This window comes from Lactuca serriola, chromosome 2, assembly GCF_051521515.1.
Source record: "Lactuca serriola cultivar US96UC23 chromosome 2, Lser_US96UC23_V15, whole genome shotgun sequence".
In the NCBI taxonomy this organism is placed as follows: domain Eukaryota; kingdom Viridiplantae; phylum Streptophyta; class Magnoliopsida; order Asterales; family Asteraceae; genus Lactuca; species Lactuca serriola.
The window spans coordinates 216778385-216798262 of NC_136409.1; the positions used below are offsets into that span (position 1 = coordinate 216778385).

Sequence of the window (19878 nt, forward strand, 5' to 3'; positions counted from 1 at the left end):
AAAACTGTCATAAAAACTTTATAAAAAAGGTTATCATATAAATATATAATAGTTCTTATTAAATTTCATCACTAATAACTTTTTTGAAATAGATGAAGTTTGAATCTAAAATAAAATGTACACACACAAAAAATAAAGTTAATGTAAACTACAACATTAAAGATGAATCAAGATAACTAGATTATCCAACATTACATAGGATGATCCGCCTATGCTTACACTTTTTTTGTCCAACTTTTTCATTTTATTTACATTTTCGATCATCAACTCATGACCCTTCGATCCAATAACATCTCGTATTGTTTTCTCCATTGAATTTTTAATGGCATCTGTCTTCCGTATGCATCCCACCTTCCATGTTTTACAGATGAAGTTACTATTTACTCTATGGTCCCAAGAAGACGGCCAATAGATCATCCATTTGACCTTTTTCTTCTTCAGAAATTGGGGATCATATCAAGTAAACATGGCGTGATAATTCATACTTCAATGGCTTCCTCATCAATTTCTGTTAAATATTCTTCAAATATAGTAAACTACATATAAACTAGTATTTTTCTTTGACTATATTTATTTAGATTACAATGCTTTATTGCCCATTGATTTAATGACTTCAACCAGCTTAATTAAATTCATATACGAAGATCCACCTTCTGCAACACTTTGAACACTGTATTCTGCCATCGCTTTTACTGATGAAATAAACTCGTTTTTTCTCTGAAAAATAACGTCTTTCACTGCTTTCTCAATTATAACTCTATCACATGAATCTTTTATATCTATTCCAATCTTCCACACCTCACTGACAAATCGGCTATTTACTTGTTGATCGACATTATGTGGCCAACAAATCATGGGCACCCTCTCCACTATACTCTCCATCGTAGAATTCCACCCACTATGTGTTAGAAAAACACCAATCGCTGAATGGGCTAAGACCTCCTCCTGTGGAACCCATGTCGCCATGAACCCCCTTTCTTTAGTTTCATCCATGAGATGTTTCGAAACTTCACCATCATCATACTCTCCAACAACCGACCCTGGACGTTTAACCCACAAGAAAGGCTGTCCACTGTTCACTAATCCATGCCAGATTTCAAAGAATTGGTCCACCGTCATTGTTGCCATGCTTCCGATACTAACATAAACAACTGATTTTTCCGGTTGTGTGTCGAGCCATGAGAGACAAGCTCTGTTTTCTTCCCATAAACTGTTTGAAACGTTGGATTTGTGTGCGATTTGGAGACGTGATTTGAGCAAGGTATGTAATGGGCCTATGGAGTAAATATTTGGGCAGAGATTGCGCATGTGAACGAGTATGGGTGCGTCTAGGGCTTCGAATGTATTGATAATTAGACCTTGAGCTCGAGGAACATGTTGAGCTTCGTTCATGATGATGTGTATGACAGGATTGACAAGGTCATCGCAGCGATAAAAGGATGGTAGATCACGACGCCGGAGAAACGTTTCTGTGCCTGGAACGCTTTTGACTGGCATATCCAAATCATTACCTAAATCAATCATCAGATTAGGTTAAAATTTTGTTTAGAGATGTGAAATAAAATTCAAACAGTGCTGCAGTGCATCGCCGGTGAAAGGAAAGAAGTTAATTAGGTCACCGTTGAAAGGAACCTCGCCGGCTTGGATCAGTTTAGGGAGGCACAAATAAGTCCAAAGAGCGCAAGGACTAACAGTTTCAAAATAAATCAAAGGAATCTCAATCTCTTCAGCCACATCAAGTGCAAACGAAAAGGATCCATCAGGTATGATAACCGTCACCGGAAAACCGGATTTGGAACTGAAGCATCCAGAAACCATCATCTCTCTGAAAACCGGCTCCGTCACAGTTCTGAATCCTTCCAATATCTCCAGAAACCGCTCGCCGGAACGAGGATGATCGTCGGGGAGTCCGTCGGAGATAGTCTCAAATCGAAAATTAGTGTAGCGGCTGAATCGGGACAAGACATCGGTATGACGAATGAGAGAGCGTTGGATGTGGTCGGTGTTGAGGACAGTGACGGAGATGCCGGAGAGACAGAGTAGCTCTGCTAATTTGAGCATACAATTTAAAGGGCCTTGCATTGACAATGGGAAAATTAAGACATGAGGAGGCATAATCAATTGAATTTGAGAGAGTGTATCGAGACGAGTAAGCCAACACTAATGACTCGAAGCTGTGGAAATTTGACAATGGCGACCTGATGTTTTATATTGAAATGGAAGATGAAGAAGATAATGTTAAAATTACAATTCCAAATCATGGAAAAGATATGATGGTCACAGCAGATAAAGATATATTTATGTGTCTCTTTCCTTTCCTGTTTAATTTTTTAAATATGAAAAAATGCAACTTTTTTTTATCAACCTTTCAACTTCAAATTGATAAGTAACTAAAATAATGCCGTTAAAAAATAACTTAGATGACGTTCATAAATAAAAAATATTGAGTTCATTTGGGGAAATGATTATTGACAATGTAATTTGTTTTGTAAAGGTATACGCTGACAACAGTTTTGGATATAAACTTCCAACTAAAAGATATATAACAATTACAGAGAAATATACATATATATTTTCACATCACTCATGAAAATTATGTTTCGAAAGATCTAAGGTTATCATTAGCATGACAAGGTCGCCTCACAGCAGTTGGGTTACATGCATACAACTTCAGGGCAAATCGATAAGTTTCGCTTACAAAATATGAAAAGAAGAAAGTTATTTAAAATCTAGAAACAAAATGAATTATATTAATTCACACTACATATTCATCTTTTTTCCTTCGAGTTTTTTATATCCTCAATCAATCGATTCAAATTACTATAAGAAGTCCCATCTTTAGCAACCGATCTTCGAGCCATTTTCATCATTCGTTCAACCGGTCTTGTTAACTCATCTCTCTTTGTGTCCATCAAATCCTTAATAAATTTCTCAACAACAACCCTATCACAAATGTCTTTCATGTCAAACCCTAACTTCAACACTTCTCCTACTAATCTACTATTAACTTGTTGGTCCGCATAGTAAGGCCAACATATCATCGGGACTGCAGCCACTATGCTTTCCAACGTTGAGTTCCATCCGCTGTGTGTTAAAAATCCGCCAACTGCGGGATGAGCTAGGACCTCCTCTTGTGGGGCCCATCTCACCATATACCCTCTTTCCAACGTACCCTCTAGTAATTGGGCCGGAATGTTTTGGCCATCTCCTGCCACGGAATTGGGCCGAACAACCCACAAAAATTTCTTTCTAGAATTCACAAGCCCATACCAAAGCTCAATGAGTTCATTTCTACTCAACATGGTCATACTTCCAAAACTAACATATATAACCGACTTTTGAGCTTGCTCGTCTAACCATGTCATACAAGTTCGGTCTTCCTCCCATAGACTATTTGATGATCTAGGTGGTGATGTCAATTTTGCTTCCAATCGGGATTTTAAGTTGGCATGAAGAGGTCCGATCGAGTATAGGTTAGGAATGTGCTTGCGGATTTGAGCTAAGGCAGATTCTTCCAAATCATCAAAGGTATTGAGAATGAGTCCGTTTGCTCGATAGGTCTCTTGTGTCTCAGTTGTGACAACTTGGAAAGCTCTATCTGATAGGTCGTTTGCACGACAAAAACTTGGTAGGTCACGAAGCCGAAGGTACTTTTCCATCCCTGTGACACCAAGTAGAAGCCTATCCATTTCATCGTCTTCTGCATATTATCAACAACTCGGGTTAGTATAATAACTACAAATTTTCAAAAAATGCTAAAAGTCATCTCGCTAATCAGCCTCACGGCCAACACCAAAAAGTAATCGTAAGTTGATGCTCAAACTCGAACCTTAGACTTATGAATTCTTGCATTTTTTACCATTCTCGTTGTATAACAATTTGTTTGACACCATCTTTTAAAACAATTATCCCTCTTTTTTCGTTCAATCGTATGGAAAAATTGAGTGATATTAATAACTAATTTGAATGGAGTCCATAAAAAATGTTGTATTCGACCCAAGAAAAGGTAAACACCAAGAGAAGGAACTTTTAACTTTCTATGATAATAGACGATGCACCTTTGATCGGAAGGTCGCCGGATTCTATGAGCTTCGGAATGCAGTAAAAAGCCCAAAAACAACTAGCACTAACCGTACGGAAAAGATAAATGGGAATCCCCATCTCTTTAGCGACGTCAATGGTGAAACACATAATCCCATCAGCAATAATACTTGAAACAGGAGGCCGTTTACCAGAATTCAAGCAACCACCAGGGAGAAGCATTTCTCTAAACATGGGTTTAGTTACCATTTTTATGGAATCGAAGATATCCACAACTCTATTACCGGAACGAGGGTGATCAGGCGGAAGCCCATCTGAAATAGTCTCAAATCTGAAACCGGGGTACCGGGAAAAACGTGAGATGACGTCGGTGTACCGGAGGAGGCGGCGGTGGATGATGTCGGAGTTGAGGAAGGTGACAGAGAGACCGGAGAGACAGAGGAGCTCTGCAAGTTTGAGCATACAACTAACATGGCCTTGGACCGGAAAGGGGAATATGAGTACATGTGGAGAACTTGATTGAGAATCCATTTTGCAAATTGAAGAATGGATTTTAGGATTACATATAATTGATTTCAGTTCCTGTTGATTCGCTTATTTGATGAAAATGCAAATGACATGTGAGAGAATCATCCTCTTTGTTCCGTAGACCTGAGGTACGGAGGATTTTTTGTTCATGCATAATATGCTTGCTAGCTTGTTACAATTTACATAATGTAAGAGTAAATTATATAACTCGCCCCTATAGTTTAGGTAAATTGCAAGTTTCGTTTTTATTTTATTTTTCATTCAGACGATCCATATAGTTTGGTTTTATTTCGGTTTTGGTCATCGGTCGAATTAAAATGAATCGTTTTTCTTATTCCTATCATTATTTATTTCTCATATACAAAGTTTTAATATTAAATAACCCACCCTATCTCCCATACCCCACCCTACACCCCCACTTTCATCCTAACATCTTTATCCCGTCAACTCATTTTCACTTTTGATGATGATGAAGTGTCTGGGATTTTATATCGGAGATGATATGGCAACGGGAAGAAATTGATTGAAGTGTACAAGAAATTATTTCCAGCCTCTTATAAGTGTTTATCTATACCTTCTTATTTAGATTTTTGTTTGGGTGTAGAAGAAATTGATCGGTTTTTTGGGAGTGTAAAAGAAATTGACATCACGAGGTCCCGACCAACTCAAAAGTATTTTGTTTAAGCAAAGCATTATACTCAGTTTTCATGGGATCATTCCAACTATGGTTTGTATATATCATATTATTTATAGTTTATATGATATATTCGGCTTTGCCATGTTGAGGGGGTATATGCGCAAGAAAATTGGAATTGCATATTGGTTGAGTTACATATTCTGTGGAAATGGGATTGTTGAATTCTCGAACAGTAATGCATTTACGAGTTTTTATTTCCTTTTGAACTAAGTTAAGATATACGTATAATATATTGAAATTGTATAAAGGTGGTATAAATTTTCGATTCCTTTTAAACGGTGAATGTCCAAAGGAAGTGTGAATAGTCTTCTAGTAAGACAAGGTAATATTTATGACCTTATTGTGAAGGAATGGGTGAAGTCCATCAGTCCACATGTATAATGTTAAATGGAGAGAGTAATAGAATGCGAACTACGAAGATGTAAACAACAATGTTTTCCTATTGAACAAGAACTGAAAATAAATTTTTTTTATTACCCAAAAGGAAATTACATTTGCATAAAAAGTTGAAAACAGAAGATCCCAGATGCCCAAGCATTTGTACTAGGGGGTCGGGAAGATTGTGTGGAGAACTACATGAAGAGGCATAACATATGTGGAAGTGAACCGGGTCAAATTCTAATGAAAGTTTGTTTTCTAATGTTAAAATATGGACCGAAACAAGGCTTTTTATTATGTTTGACACGGAGCAAACACTTTTAAGGGTGTATCTTTGGTTAGCGGAGGATGTGGAATCGCCATAACCAATAACTGGAATATGATTACCTTTGCCAACCGAAATATAATGGGGCCTCTTAAAGAAAACACATTAGAAGTCATACCCGAGTTACTGGTTAGGTGAGATTATAAGTTTTATATAAGTTAGATTATTTTAGATAATAATCAAAATAAAAAATAAACGTTGCATAGCAAACAACCCTTCTAAATTACAAGAAAATTAAGTGTCATTATAAAAATATAAGATGACATTCACATGGCATTAGAAGTAATACCCTATTCTTAGAATATCATTATTTTATCTTGACATTAAATTATTTAGGAACTTTTTGTAATGTTCATGTAATGAACTACACCTCCAAACATGTCCTTTTACTTCAAAATCAATAGCCATACGGTTAAAACCTTCTCCCAAAATTGGTTCCCATGACTTGAGGATATGAATGTGATTAAACCGTGGAGTACTCACCATCTAATCAAACTTTTATGATTGAAAAAGTACAAATTGGTGGCAAGTTGACAGTTGGACTGTAGCAGAGGAAATGTCATCTTCTTTTACTTTGTTTGGGCTGATTCATGGCCCAATTTCGTTAAAGGATAAACTATAAAGAACAAACGAAGGCTCTCTTTCTGTCCGGTAGACTGTAGAACCTTTCAGAAGTGTATTTTCAAGAGAAGTCTGGAAAGCGGAAATCGCCGCCTCAAGGCTCAATCTTTTCTCACCTATAAATAACTCTATGTCTCTATCCTCTCAGGTCTCAGTGAAGAACAGTATAATTGACACCACTAGAGATAAACCTTTCAAAGTATCAAACATGTCGGTCATTCCAAGCTTCTTTGGCGGCAGGAGGAGCAGCGTATATGACCCTTTCTCCCTCGACATCTGGGACCCTTTTCAGGGAATCTCCAGCGCCGTTGGAAACACCCCTGAATCTACACACGTAACAGCAGCAATCGCCGGGACAAGAATTGATTGGAAGGAAACGGCGGAGGCGCATGTTTTTAAGGCGGACTTGCCTGGGATGAAAAAGGAGGAGGTGAAGGTGGAGGTTGAGGATGGAAGGGTGTTGCAGATAAGCGGAGAGAGGAGCAGAGAACATGAGGAGAAGAATGACAAGTGGCATAGGGTGGAGAGGAGCTCCGGGAAGTTTTTCAGGAGGTTCAGGTTGCCAGAGAATGCAAAGATGGATCAAGTAAAGGCTATAATGGAAAACGGCTTGCTGACAGTGACTGTGCCCAAGGAGGAAGAGAAGAAGCCAGAAGTGAAGGCTATTGATATCTCCGGATAGGTTTTTGTATAGAATGTAATAATCTAGTCGTGTAGTGTGGTGTGGGTTTTGTGAGATTATTTGTATGGTTATTAAGTTCTTTTAACTTTTTATGTTAAGTCGTCAATAAAAGCTTTGTATTATATACTATTGTAAAAGTATATATTCACAATTGAGGGTGACATGAGAAACCTTATAAATCCTTTTAATTTTTCAGATCTAACATGTAAATTATACAGCAACTTGTTTCAATTGGCCAATCGCAATATCGGTTATTGTTTGTTTTACAGGATAATCACATCTTGAGGTATATATTTTTAAAGTATTTTGTTAAACCTGAGATAAAGTTTGTAACTTGAGTACTAGAAAAATCTAAATCCCGAACAAAGATCATTACAAAAGAAATATCAAACAGTCAAAAGGTGATGAAGATAATGACCTCATAACAGACATGATACCAGCTATATCATAAAACTCCATGAACAAAATACAAAGAAAGATATGACATACACCATGTATATGTGTTTAGTTGAAAAGACAGCATTACTCATTCATGACAGGCTTGTTTTCATTTGCCTTTGGCTTTTGCTCCTTTGGCCTCTCCTCCATTTTCCTGAACAAAAAAGCAGATAGGATTAACAAGTAAAAAAACATAATCTGAAATACATAAATAATTGGTTCACAATGTTAGATCTACAACTCCAGCCCTAAAAGCATCCGTCAATCAACAGCCCTAAGCCCTACATTTATTTATTTCGCTACCCGAAGCATGAACAATGAATGTTTTATCATAGATGAATCGCAAAAAACTTATCAAGCATGGCTGAAATCTACATGTTAAAACTGAAACCTGTAAGACACGATATGCGTATATAAACTTAATCATCTTTATCACCTGAGCAAAATAAAACATCTTGACGAAATCATTTACAGATAACGCGTATGAATCAAAATAGCAAATAAGCAAACCAAAGAATACTCGAATCACATAATACGAAGCCGACTAATTGCAAAAGAAAAACATAAAATACACAAATCTCATTACCAAATTCAAGATCCATGAAACGAGCAGTACCTTTTATCAGCTGAGCCTCCCTTCTGGCTGAGGAAGGAACGGAACAACGGAGAGTTGACGTCGTAGATCATTGCTGCAGATTGGTGCTATTTCGATGAAACTTTTTTCAGACTTGTTATCGTTAAACCCTAATTTCTAGAGAACCCAACCCTCTATATGTATATGTAAAGGAAGAGCAAATCGGGTCGAACCCAAACCCGGGTTACTTTCGCTTCTAAAGAGTTTTAGCCCATTAAAATATTAAACCTATAAACAACAAATTGGGTTGGACTTTTAGCAGATTATAATATTATATATGGGAAAAGGGAATAACATTATAGTCCAATATAAGCTTAGGTACTAAACTTCTTGAAAATACATTGTTTTACTATATAAAGATTACGGTTAATGGATTCACAATTAATAATTCAAGATGTAAATTCAAGATCGACACAATAGGGTTTAGGGTTTAGATTTAAGGTTTAGGGTTTAGGTTTAGGGTTTAGGGTTTCGGGTTTAGGGTTTAGGGTTTAGGATTAGGGTTTAGGGTTTAAATTTAGGGTTTAGGGTTTAAGTTTAGGGTTTAGTAATGTTCACTTGGGTGAAGTAATAAACGATAATTGAGGAAAGAAAACAAAGATGGTAAAACGATAATGAAAGAAAGAAATGTTATAGAGGATGATATATTTACCAAGTGAAACCAAACCGGGTATATTTAGCGTGTTTAACGACATATTTTAGAAGTTTAGTACCTACGCTTAGGTGAGGTTGTAATGTATATTCCCTATCTCCATTATATATACAGTTAATTTTGAATTGACTTGCCTACAATATAAGTTTCAAGCTGTTGGTTTTGTGGTTTTATGGCTTGGAGTTGGGGCTTCATTTGCATCGTAATCGGCTTCTCTGAAACCGCCATACACACGTTCTCCTTTTTTTTATCCATCTCTCTCTCTCTCTCTCTCTCTCTCTCTCTCTCTCTCTCTCTCTCTCTCTCTCTAAAAACTCCAAACAGAGTATGGATATGTTTTTTTCCCTCAATCACGTTTGGAATCTTCGGTCTTTGCTTCTCCCTACATCTCATCGGTCCTCCTCTACCCTACTGTAAAAATCACGTTTCACTAAAAAAACCCTAAATAAAAGTCCATTAATTTGTTTAGGGTATAGATAGATTGTGAAGGAAGATAGTAGAAACGAGGAAACCAAAAAGTTAGTAGGATTCCTGAATCAGAGCTTTATTGTTCTATAGTGAAAATGTAATTAGAACTTTATTAATTTTCATAGGTGGGCTACTTATGTAGATTTTCTTACTAAAATTCAAAAAATGTTATCAGAATCACCGTTTTAAAATCTGGAATATGAGATAAATTATGAATGAAGAGATTATTGGCAAGCATATTGAGGTTCTTTTTTGAAAATTTATACATTTCCTTATGCAAATAATTGTTTTATAGATATACGAAATGAAGGATGTTGATTGTATACTTGTTTTCATAGGACTTAATTCAAGAGGTTGAATTAGATGGCTTTTCTTCCTATAATTATGGTATTTTATCATTTATCAATTATAATTTTTTATGAATTAAACAAATAAAAGACCATGATGCTCGATTTTTGTATTGTTTGCAAATTTTAGTGTGAATCATTTTTTGGGTAATCAGAGTGATGGTTAAGAAAAAGAAACCACTTCACCGCCATTACGTCTTTACAACTTTATTTTTATAATATAAAAGGAGAGGAACAATTTTGTTTAAAGAAAGTCCCCAATGTGCTCTCAAAGATTAGAAGAGCCTTCTACGGTCATGGAGAGATGTGGTGAATACATGTTATTTTTAACACTTTTAGATGTTCACAAAAGGTTTTTAACATTTTTTTACTAGGAATTATTTTTTTTATTAATGACCTAAACCAAATAATGATTTCACTGTTTGCACACTATGGAGATTGAAACCAATTAGTAATCATTTTAAGGTATTGATTGCATTCAATATGGTTAACAAAATTTCTCTGCTTTATAATTGTCGAGATCATGCTTCATATTTGAACAAGGGGTATTCTTGGTAATTAATAGTTTCAATGTTTTGTAGCAAATAATGTGCATTTTTGAAGTTGGAGAATGATTATATAAACCCATATGAGTTAGCAAATAAGATAAACAACATTATGTTGCTTGAGATTACTGCCGAAGGAGGATTATGCTTTTTACATCTTGTCACAAGGCATTAGATTATGTACGTGTTTTTTCCATTCATGTTTTTTTACGTCGAAATGTAACTTTATCAATATAAACGCCAAAGTTCAACTTAAAAAATTTCATGCTTATAATTATGCTTTTATCTATTACTAGTCATTTACCCGCGCAAAGCAGCGAGCGGCGACTATTTGTTTCTGGAAATAGTTTAAGTGCGGTAATTAGTTTCCTTTAGGTGCTACCTAGTTCGTTATGGCCTTTTCACAGACTGTTTTGTGTCAGATAGTTTCTACCTATGTGCATAGTCGAACAATAAGACATGGAAGTTGAACATACATTAGAAAGTTCATAGTTAACTTTATGATATATAAATTACAACAATTTGCAATCATCTAGTTTTGTTCATTAGAACATGTACACATAAAAGTTGATGCATCGATATATCGGCAGCCTTGCATTAAACATCAAATAATTATATAAGATTCATATTTTAATAAAATTTTTATTGTATTATTTTTCATTTGCTATTTTTGTTTAATTATTATAATTTCAATAGAAAACAAATTTTTCTTGAAATTTTAGATTTAGGAAGTGTGATTAAGGTTTCGATGTAACACCCTGTTTCGGGTCGTTTTATAATTCGGGGCCGTAACCCAAAGATCAAGTATCATAAGGCTTCGGGCTTTGGGGAAGAGAGATTTAGGCCCATTTGGATGTGGGTGTTGTTGATATGTGATCCAATAGTTCAGTTTGTGTTGTGGAGTCAAAGGGTCAACTGGGAAAGTAGTGTTTCATACTTCTTTTATGAATTATGGATTTTAGTTCGATGTGTTTTATGGAAAAAGTAATTAGATAGGGTTGCAAAGCTCCTTAATGCCTTTCTGTGGATATAAAGATCGTCAAAATCGGAGTTGAAACAAATAAGTTATGATCGTTTGAAGCTTGGACGGTTTGGGTTAAGCTGAGTACGATGGGGGTACAGTGGGGGAGTACGTTTGGCGTACTAGGAGTACACAGGGCGTACGCGATCAGTGCCCAAACCCTATTTTTGTGTATTGAGCCATATTTAAGCTCCTTAACTCCCCCAAAACCATTTGATTCTCACCCTCCACCTCTCCAACACCCTCTCATGAAACCCTAACCCTAGTTTGAGCCTTGTGCATGAGCTAAAAGAAGGTGTTTTTGAGTGCTTTGGAGTATGCATGGTGCACCTTGGAGAAGAAGGAATTTCTTGGAGAAGTGTTGTTTGCATTGGAGCTTGTAGATCTGGACTTTGTTTACCTTTATCTCTCTTCTAAAGGTATAAAGTTTGAATCTTGATGATGCATTTTTTAGATCTAGCTAGTTTTGGATGTTATGAGATTTTGGTCATTTTGGTGCATAAAGTTTTGATCATGAAACTTTATGACCTTGTTATGGATAAAGTTGGAAACTTTATCCATCTAAACATCATTGTGATTCAGATATGAAGGTTAGAGACTTAAATTTAATGGATTAAGTTGAAAAAGTTGCACTTTTTGGTCCCTTTGATACTTAAAGTCTAGATCTTTGTGGTTTGAACCATTCTAATGGATAAAGTTTGAACTTTATCCATTATGAAGTTATTAGGATCCATGAAAATGTGATCTTGATCCTTCTATTCCTTCTATGAAAGTGTCATGATGTCTTAATAGATTAAGAAGTTAAGGTTTTGGCTTTTGGACCTTTTTTAGACATGGAAAGTCATAAAGGTGAAAACTTTATGACTTAGAATGATGTTGCGGGACTAGACCTAAGTGTTGGATGAAAGGGCTTAAGAGATTAATATGCAGATAATATGCAGACATAACACGTAATTTATATTAAATACATATACAATTTAAATCAAGTAAAACATGTATATTTTGTTCATCCATCATAAATATCAAGTACACAGATAATATGCACACATAACATGTAATTTATATATATATATATATATATATATATATATATATATATATATATAAGATGAAAGTAACTATGCACTCACTTGTTAAAGTGATGATTCAAAACTCGGGGTACGCTGCACGTACGAAGGGGCAGGTGTCAGCTCCAGATGCGAGGCCATAGGGAACAAGCAAGGGTCAGGATTTTGCCACGTCACCCTCTTCGCAACAGCCTATTCCCGACTTCTAAATTTCATAACTTTCGCATAAGATCTCCGTTTTTGATGTTTTTTATGTCCACACGTAGGTGGCGACGTACTCTACGACTTTCGTTTAGACTCTATTGGCTAATTTAGAATTTTTTTTAAAGTTATATTTTAACTGGCCTGGACAGGTAAAGTCTGTTAAAATTTCATAACTTTGTCATTCGACGTCCATTTTCATCTGTCCTTATATCGTTGAGTTTTTATTAACGAGATCTTCGATTCTTATTTAGATTGTGTCGACTAAAAATCGCTCGATCTAAAATTTGAATTCTGGGTTGTGCACTACTATGCTAAATCTTAAAAAAACCATAACTTCCTCATACGAAGTCAGATTTTGACGTTATTTTTATGCGGGCTCTCGGTTTAACGTAAACTACGACTTTCGTTTAGATCGCTAAATCTAAAACGTATTTTATCGTAAACTCACCTTTTACGATTCCCGATGTCGTGTCGATTTTGCAGCAAAATTTCGACATGTCATAACTTCTTTGTTATAAGTCGGATTTCAGCGTTCCTTATATCCCCAAAATCCTTGTTACGACTACTTCAATTTTCTTCATAGATATTTGGTCTATCTATTATTTCTTTTTGACGCTTATTTTTATTATTATTTTATTACGTCGTTAATAGCAAGTAAAATGCACATAATTCATATAATACTCAAATAATTCATCTTCATTACTTCAAAATAGGTTACAACTGTTGACCCTAACTATTTCATCGTTAAGATAACGCTTAGCCTAGAAACATGGGCGTTACATGATTAGGTAGGAAGATTGTGGGATGTCCAAGTAATCCAATGAATATGAATTTATCAGAACATAGATGAATCCAAGTGAGGGATGGTCACTTAGGGCTGCCAAGGATAGTTACAAGTGTGAAGCCACTTTAGAATTTATGCCCACGTTATAGTTTTGGATCGATATATCTGGAGGGAGTGTCAGGGTTCCTTGAGGCTAGGAAGAATCCAAGATAGGTCAGTAATATAAGTGTGGAGCATACTATCGTTTGGAAGACGAGACCTTAAACGGCTAATCGGGTAGTGCTGATAAGATATTGTTTGATTAAGGATTAACTGGGAAGGTCAATCAACGAGAGAGCCAATTCTGGTTGTGAGAGGGTTCAAAGTTAAGCAAGAAATAGTGTTCTTTGGTCAGTGACGAGCATCGGAGCAAATGATATGGATTCATGGTTAGGTTCAGGTCGAGGGTTGTGTTAGGACCTCTCTTCCTGTTCTTGTCTAATGAAGGTTTTGTGGTCTAAAGCACGACATGAACACATGATAGAGTTCAGTAGGCAAGGTTTTGACTCGTAGTGTTTTTGGTTAGTGTTTAGTTACGAGAGTAATGTAAGAATACGAAGCAGTCGTAGCATTCACCAGGATAGTGTGTGATTTGTGGAAGTGATGTAAGACTACGGAGCATCCGTAGCATTCACGAAGATAGTGTGTGGTTATGGAAGTGATGTAAGATTGCGGAGCAGCCGTAGCATTCACCAGGATAGTGTGTGGTTGTGGAAGTGATGTAAGATTGCGGAGCGGCCGTACCATTCACCATGTTAGTGTGTGGCTGTGAATGTGATGTAAGACTGCGGAGCATCCATAGCATTCACTAGGATAGGATGCGGTTGTGGAAGTATTATAAGACTGCGGAGTAGTCGTAGCATTCACTCGGTCGGTAGGCGGTGGTACTAGTGACGGAAGTCTATGAGTTGGCTCATGGCATCATCTAGGATAATTTAGATTGTTGCATGGTAGGGTGAAAGGCTATGAGTGGGCCTCAACATCTGTAATACTTGGAAGATCGTAGGATTGGTTAGAGCCAAATGTGATGCCAGTACTGTAACGCCTGTGTTTTCGGGCTTGCCGTTTTTAGCAATGTGATAGTCTAGGTTAACCTTTGTAACCCGTTTTGAAATAATAAGAATGTATTATTTGAGTATTATGTGTTTTGTGCTTAATTGCTTAATTATGTGGTTGATTAATTAAGAATAAAAATAAGTGTCAAAATTTAAGTGTAAAGTAAACTTAATATCTTTGGATAATGTTGTAGTAGTTGAAACGAGGTTTTCGAATATATATAGAACGCCCAAATCTGACTTCGTATGAGGAAGTTATGATTTATCGAAGTTTCGACTTAGCGGTGTGCAGCATGAAATACTCGATTTGAGATCGAGCGGTTTTTAGCCGAAGCAATCTAAATGAGAATCGAAGATCTCATTGTTGGTATCGAAGCGATAAAAAGTTAGGCGAGAACAGACGTCAAACGAAGAAGTTATGAATTTATAACGAAGTTTTTCTGTCGCGGCCTATTAGCACCGACGGAGATGAAGGAGCTAATGATGCAACTTCAGGAGTTATTGGACAAAGGTTTCATTAGACCTAGTTCATCACCCTGGGGAGCTCCGGTGTTATTTGTGAAGAAGAAAGATGGAAGTATGAGAATGTGCATTGATTACCGAGAGCTGAACAAGGCAACCATAAAGAATAGATATCTGTTGCCGAGGATTGATGACCTGTTTGATCAATTGCAAGGTTCGAGCTATTTCTCGAAGATCGATCTAAGGTCAGGATATCATCAGCTAAAAGTAAGAGAGCAAGATATCGAGAAGACTGCATTCAGAACTAGATATGGACACTACGAGTTCTTGGTTATGTCGTTTGGACTAACCAATGCTCCGGCAGCGTTCATGGATTTGATGAATAGGGTTTGTAATCCTTTCCTTGATAAATCCGTGATAGTGTTCATAGACGACATTCTGATTTACTCGAAAAGCCAAGAGGAGCATGGCAGACACTTGCGAGAAGTGTTGGAAGTCTTGAAGAAGGAGAAGTTGTATGCAAAGTTCTCCAAATGTGATTTTTGGATTCGTGAAGTCCAATTCTTGGGTCACGTGGTCAACCAAGAAGGGATAATGGTTGATCCAGCAAAGATTGAAGCTGTGACAAAGTGGGAGCAACCGAAAAGTCCCACGGAGATTCGAAGCTTTTTGGGATTAGCTGGATATTACCGAAGGTTTATCCAAGGCTTTTCTTCGATCGCTAGTCCATTGTCAGCTTTGACCCACAAAGGAGCTATTTATGCTTGGAGTGAGAAGCATAAAGAAGCATTCGAGAAGCTAAAGAAGAAACTATGCGAGGCACCGATACTTTCTCTACCCGATGGAGTTGAAGACTTCGCTGTCTATAGCGATGCGTCTGGGGTTGGATTGGGTTGTGTTTTGACCCAAAGAGAAAAGGTGATAGCATATGCGTCTCGACAACTGAAAGAGCATGAAAAGAATTACCCAACTCATGATTTGGAGTTGGCATCGGTAGTTTTCGCTCTGAAAATATGGAGGCATTACCTCTATGGCACGAAGTGCAAACTTTTCACGGATCATAAGAGTCTCCAATATCTCTTTAATCAGAAGGAATTGAATACGAGGCAACGACGCTGGCTGGAATTACTTAAAGACTATAACTGTGAGATACTTTACCACCCCGGTAAAGCTAATGTTGTTGCTGATGCTCTCAGTCGGAAAGTCAATCTTGAAAGGAAAAGGCCAAGAGCGTTGAGAATTGAAGTTGTCTCGACTATTTTGGAAAGTATAAAGAAAGATCAGAGCGAAGCTTCTGAGAAGAATAACAAAAAGGAGGAACGTTTGGGCAAAACGTTGGTGTTCGGTGTAAACAGTCATGGACTGAAAGTGTTCCAAAATCGGATTTGGATACCTAAGACAGGAGGAGTCAGAGATCTTCGGATGGAAGAAGCTCACAAGACCATGTACTCGATTCATCCGGGTAGCACTAAAATGTATAGGGACCTGAAACCCTACTACTGGTGGCCGACGATGAAGCTTGATGTTGCAAAGTATGTGGCTGAGTGTGTGACTTGCGCGAGAGTCAAGACACAACATCAGAAACCGTACGGGAGTTTAGAACCTTTGCCTGTGCCTATGGGTAAGTGGGAAGACATTGCTATGGATTTTGTCACTAAACTGCCCAGAACAAAGAATGGCCACGACATGATTTGGGTGGTCGTTGATCGATTCACTAAGAGTGCGCATTTCATAGCAGCCAAGGAGAAATGGTCTATGGAAAAGCTTGCGAATTCTTACGTGAAGGAAATTGTAAGGCTTCACGGTGTTCCGTTAACGATTGTGTCAGATCGTGATAGCCATTTCACCTCACGATTTTGGAAAAGTCTACAAGAGGAATTGGGTACCAAGTTGTGTTTAAGTACAGCTTACCATCCGCAGACTGATGGTCAGAGCGCACGAACGATACAAACGCTTGAAGATATGCTGAGAGCATGTACTCTGGAATTCCTAGGTAATTGGGATGAACATTTACCATTGGTAGAATTTTCCTATAATAATAGTTTCCACTCGAGCATTAAGATGGCACCTTACCAAGCTTTGTATGGACAGAAGTGTCGTACGCCGTCTTGTTGGCTTGAGGTTGGGGAAAAGTAGTTTATGGGACCGGAGATGGTTCATCAAACTGCTGAAAAGTTGAAAATAATTAGGGAAAGAATGTTAGCAGCTCAGGATCGTCAAAAGAGCTATGCTGACAAGAAGCGAAGACCGATAACTTTTGAGGTTGGGGATTCGGTTTTGCTTAAAGTCTCGCCGTGGAAGGGACTTATAAGATTTGGTAAAAGGGGAAAGTTAAGTCCAAGGTTTATTGGACCGTTTAAAGTTCTTCAGAAGATTGGGAACCAAGCTTACAAGCTCGAACTACCAGAAGAACTGAATGGAATTCATAACACTTTTCATGTGTGTTATTTGAGGAAGTTCATGGGAGAAGTTCCCGACATAATTCCAATTTCTGAATTGAGAATTGATGAGAACAAAAGGTTGATTGAGGAACCAGAGGCAATTGTTGACCGAAAGACTAAGAAATTGCGACGCAAGATGGTTGGGTTAGTGCTTGTCCGATGGAAACACATGAATGGGCCGAATCTCACCTGGGAGACGGAGAGTGACATGATGGGTCGCTATATGCATTTGTTTGTTGATGTGTGATTCCGGGGACAGAATCATTCTAAGGTGGAGAGAATTGTAACGTCTGTGTTTCCGGGCTTGCCGTTTTTAGCAATGTGATAGTCTAGGTTAACCTTTGTAACCCGTTTTGAAATAATAAGAATGTATTATTTGAGTATTATGTGTTTTGTGCTTAATTGCTTAATTATGTGGTTTGATTAATTAAGAATAAAAATAAGCGTCAAAATTTAAGTGTAAAGTAAACTTAATATCTTTGGTTAATGTTGTAGTAGTTGAAACGAGGTTTTCGAATATATATAGAACGCCCAAATCTGACTTCGTATGAGGAAGTTATGATTTATCGAAGTTTCGACTTAGCGGTGTGCAGCCTGAAATACTCGATTTGAGATCGAGCGGTTTTTAGCCGAAGCAATCTAAATGAGAATCGAAGATCTCATTGTTGGTATCGAAGCGATAAAAAGTTAGGCGAGAACGGACGTCAAACGAAGAAGTTATGAATTTATAACGAAGTTTTTCTGTCGCGGCCTATTAAAAATAAATAATAAAAATAAAGTCAAAATTAGCCGACGAAGTCTAAACGAAAGTTGTAGAGCGTAGTCTCACCTTTCCGTGGATATAAATAACGTCGAAAACGGAGTTCGTATGAAGAAGATATGAATTTCCGAAGTTTGATAAATAAATTGTATTTATTTTTAAATCAAAAATCCGGCATTATCCGAAGGGGGAGTCACCAGTCCGATCCGACGTACGCCCCGCGTACGCCGAGAGTGTCGACACTTCGGATGACGCATGCAGTGACGATTTCGGAGGCTAGTACGCCCCGCGTACTCCGAGGTTCCAGCCTCTATAAAAGGGATCCGAAGGCAGCCGACTATTTTGCCCATTTATTCTCTTCTCTCTCCCGTTTTGCATCGTTTTGCGTGCCAGAAATACCCCGACGCCCCGATATTATTCTCTAGCCCCGAGGCAAGTCCCGAGATCCCGAAGATCCTGAGAAGTGCGATTCCCGAGCCGAAGCTCTGCCCGCGAGAAGTTCGATTTTTGTGGAGATCTTCCAGATCTGCTGTGGATTACTACTTCTGCAAGTCGTAGTGTTGTCCGATAATCTTCTGATCAAGTGAGTGTGTACTACCTTTCATAAACATGATAATAATACAAGTGCGGTTTGAGTGTATTAAGTAAATTGTGGTTTATATGTGTGAGGGTATAGTTACTTTCTTCTAACGAGTAACTATGAAGTATTTTATATGATATACTTGTTATGTGTATATTTGGTGATTGTATGCGTGAATGGATATTCACTTTATTCTGTCTCATAGATCTGAATTGTTTTCTATGGAATACGTGTTACGTGGTATGCCTCATCTGTTATGTGGAATATATATTGAATGAAAATGATATACAGGTTTTAAACTATGTATGAAAATATATTTTTATCTACTAATATGTTGGGTAGAACATGGGTAGATAGTTGGTGTGTAATAAACAGATGAGAGGCCTCGATGTTGTTGTTGTTGTTGATATAGTTATTCAGCGGAGTATGGATAACGACCACGGACTCTTTCTAGACAGTCCAGTGGAACGCTAGCAGGTTCATAACCTGTAGGTATTGTGAACGATGTGTTCACCGGTGTACTCTATCCCCCTCATGGTTGCCTTTAGGATATCTATTGTTGAGGAAACCCCTTCGCAGTGATGTCCGTCCCGATGAAAATCCTAGATTAGGTCCCTTGAGATAGATGTTGTTTTAGGGACGTAAAGTGAGGATAACGGGAATGGGTAATCGGGATAGTGATTGGTTGGTGAAATTAAATATAACTTATTTATTGTGGGTTGAAAACCCTATATGCTCACCAGGCTCCCAAGCCTGACCCACTCAGTTTTATTTGAATTACAGGAAGTGGCACAAGGGCGTAAGATGGATGGATCATCTTGTTGTTTTGTTTACAAGTCTGTATATGTATATATTTGTTGAATGACTTGTAATGTTATCGTTTATGCTTTATGGTCTGTATCGGAACATGACATCCCGAGTTTTGATTATATAATGAAATGCATCTCTTGATGAAATGCTTTGATAAATATTATTTTATCATGTTTTGTTTTGGGAACAAATTCCGCAACTCTTTCAAATCAAAAGGATTTACTCTGAAATTATTTAAAAGCATAAATGAAAATCGGTCTTTTTTGGCCGAGATTTTGGGGATGTCACAAGTACTCAGT

General features: G+C 37.3%; 4 protein-coding genes across 4 annotated transcripts; 1 reads left to right on the top strand and 3 right to left on the bottom strand.

Moving 5' to 3' along the window:
- Positions 1 to 156: 156 nt before the first annotated feature.
- LOC145088523 (7-deoxyloganetic acid glucosyl transferase-like) lies at positions 157 to 2250 on the bottom strand. The gene is made up of 2 exons (XM_079026892.1): positions 1620 to 2250; positions 157 to 1511 (listed from the first exon to the last, which is right to left on the bottom strand). Exons 1-2 carry the CDS (start codon positions 2113 to 2115, stop codon positions 580 to 582), a joined length of 1428 nt encoding a protein of 475 aa, XP_078883018.1. The 5' UTR covers positions 2116 to 2250; the 3' UTR covers positions 157 to 579.
- A 407-nt stretch (positions 2251 to 2657) lies between these two features.
- LOC145090803 (7-deoxyloganetic acid glucosyltransferase-like) lies at positions 2658 to 4572 on the bottom strand. The gene is made up of 2 exons (XM_079028874.1): positions 4059 to 4572; positions 2658 to 3700 (listed from the first exon to the last, which is right to left on the bottom strand). The coding sequence occupies exons 1-2, from the start codon at positions 4570 to 4572 to the stop codon at positions 2769 to 2771; spliced, it is 1446 nt and encodes a 481-aa protein (XP_078885000.1). The 3' UTR covers positions 2658 to 2768.
- Positions 4573 to 6636: 2064 nt separating this feature from the next.
- On the top strand, positions 6637 to 7427 carry LOC145088524 (17.6 kDa class I heat shock protein-like). The gene has a single exon (XM_079026893.1). It carries the CDS (start codon positions 6721 to 6723, stop codon positions 7270 to 7272), a length of 552 nt encoding a protein of 183 aa, XP_078883019.1. The 5' UTR covers positions 6637 to 6720; the 3' UTR covers positions 7273 to 7427.
- A 197-nt stretch (positions 7428 to 7624) lies between these two features.
- Positions 7625 to 8477, bottom strand: LOC145088525 (wound-responsive protein-like protein). The gene is made up of 2 exons (XM_079026895.1): positions 8327 to 8477; positions 7625 to 7864 (listed from the first exon to the last, which is right to left on the bottom strand). Exons 1-2 carry the CDS (start codon positions 8395 to 8397, stop codon positions 7795 to 7797), a joined length of 141 nt encoding a protein of 46 aa, XP_078883021.1. The 5' UTR covers positions 8398 to 8477; the 3' UTR covers positions 7625 to 7794.
- Between the last annotated feature and the right edge of the window lie 11401 nt (positions 8478 to 19878).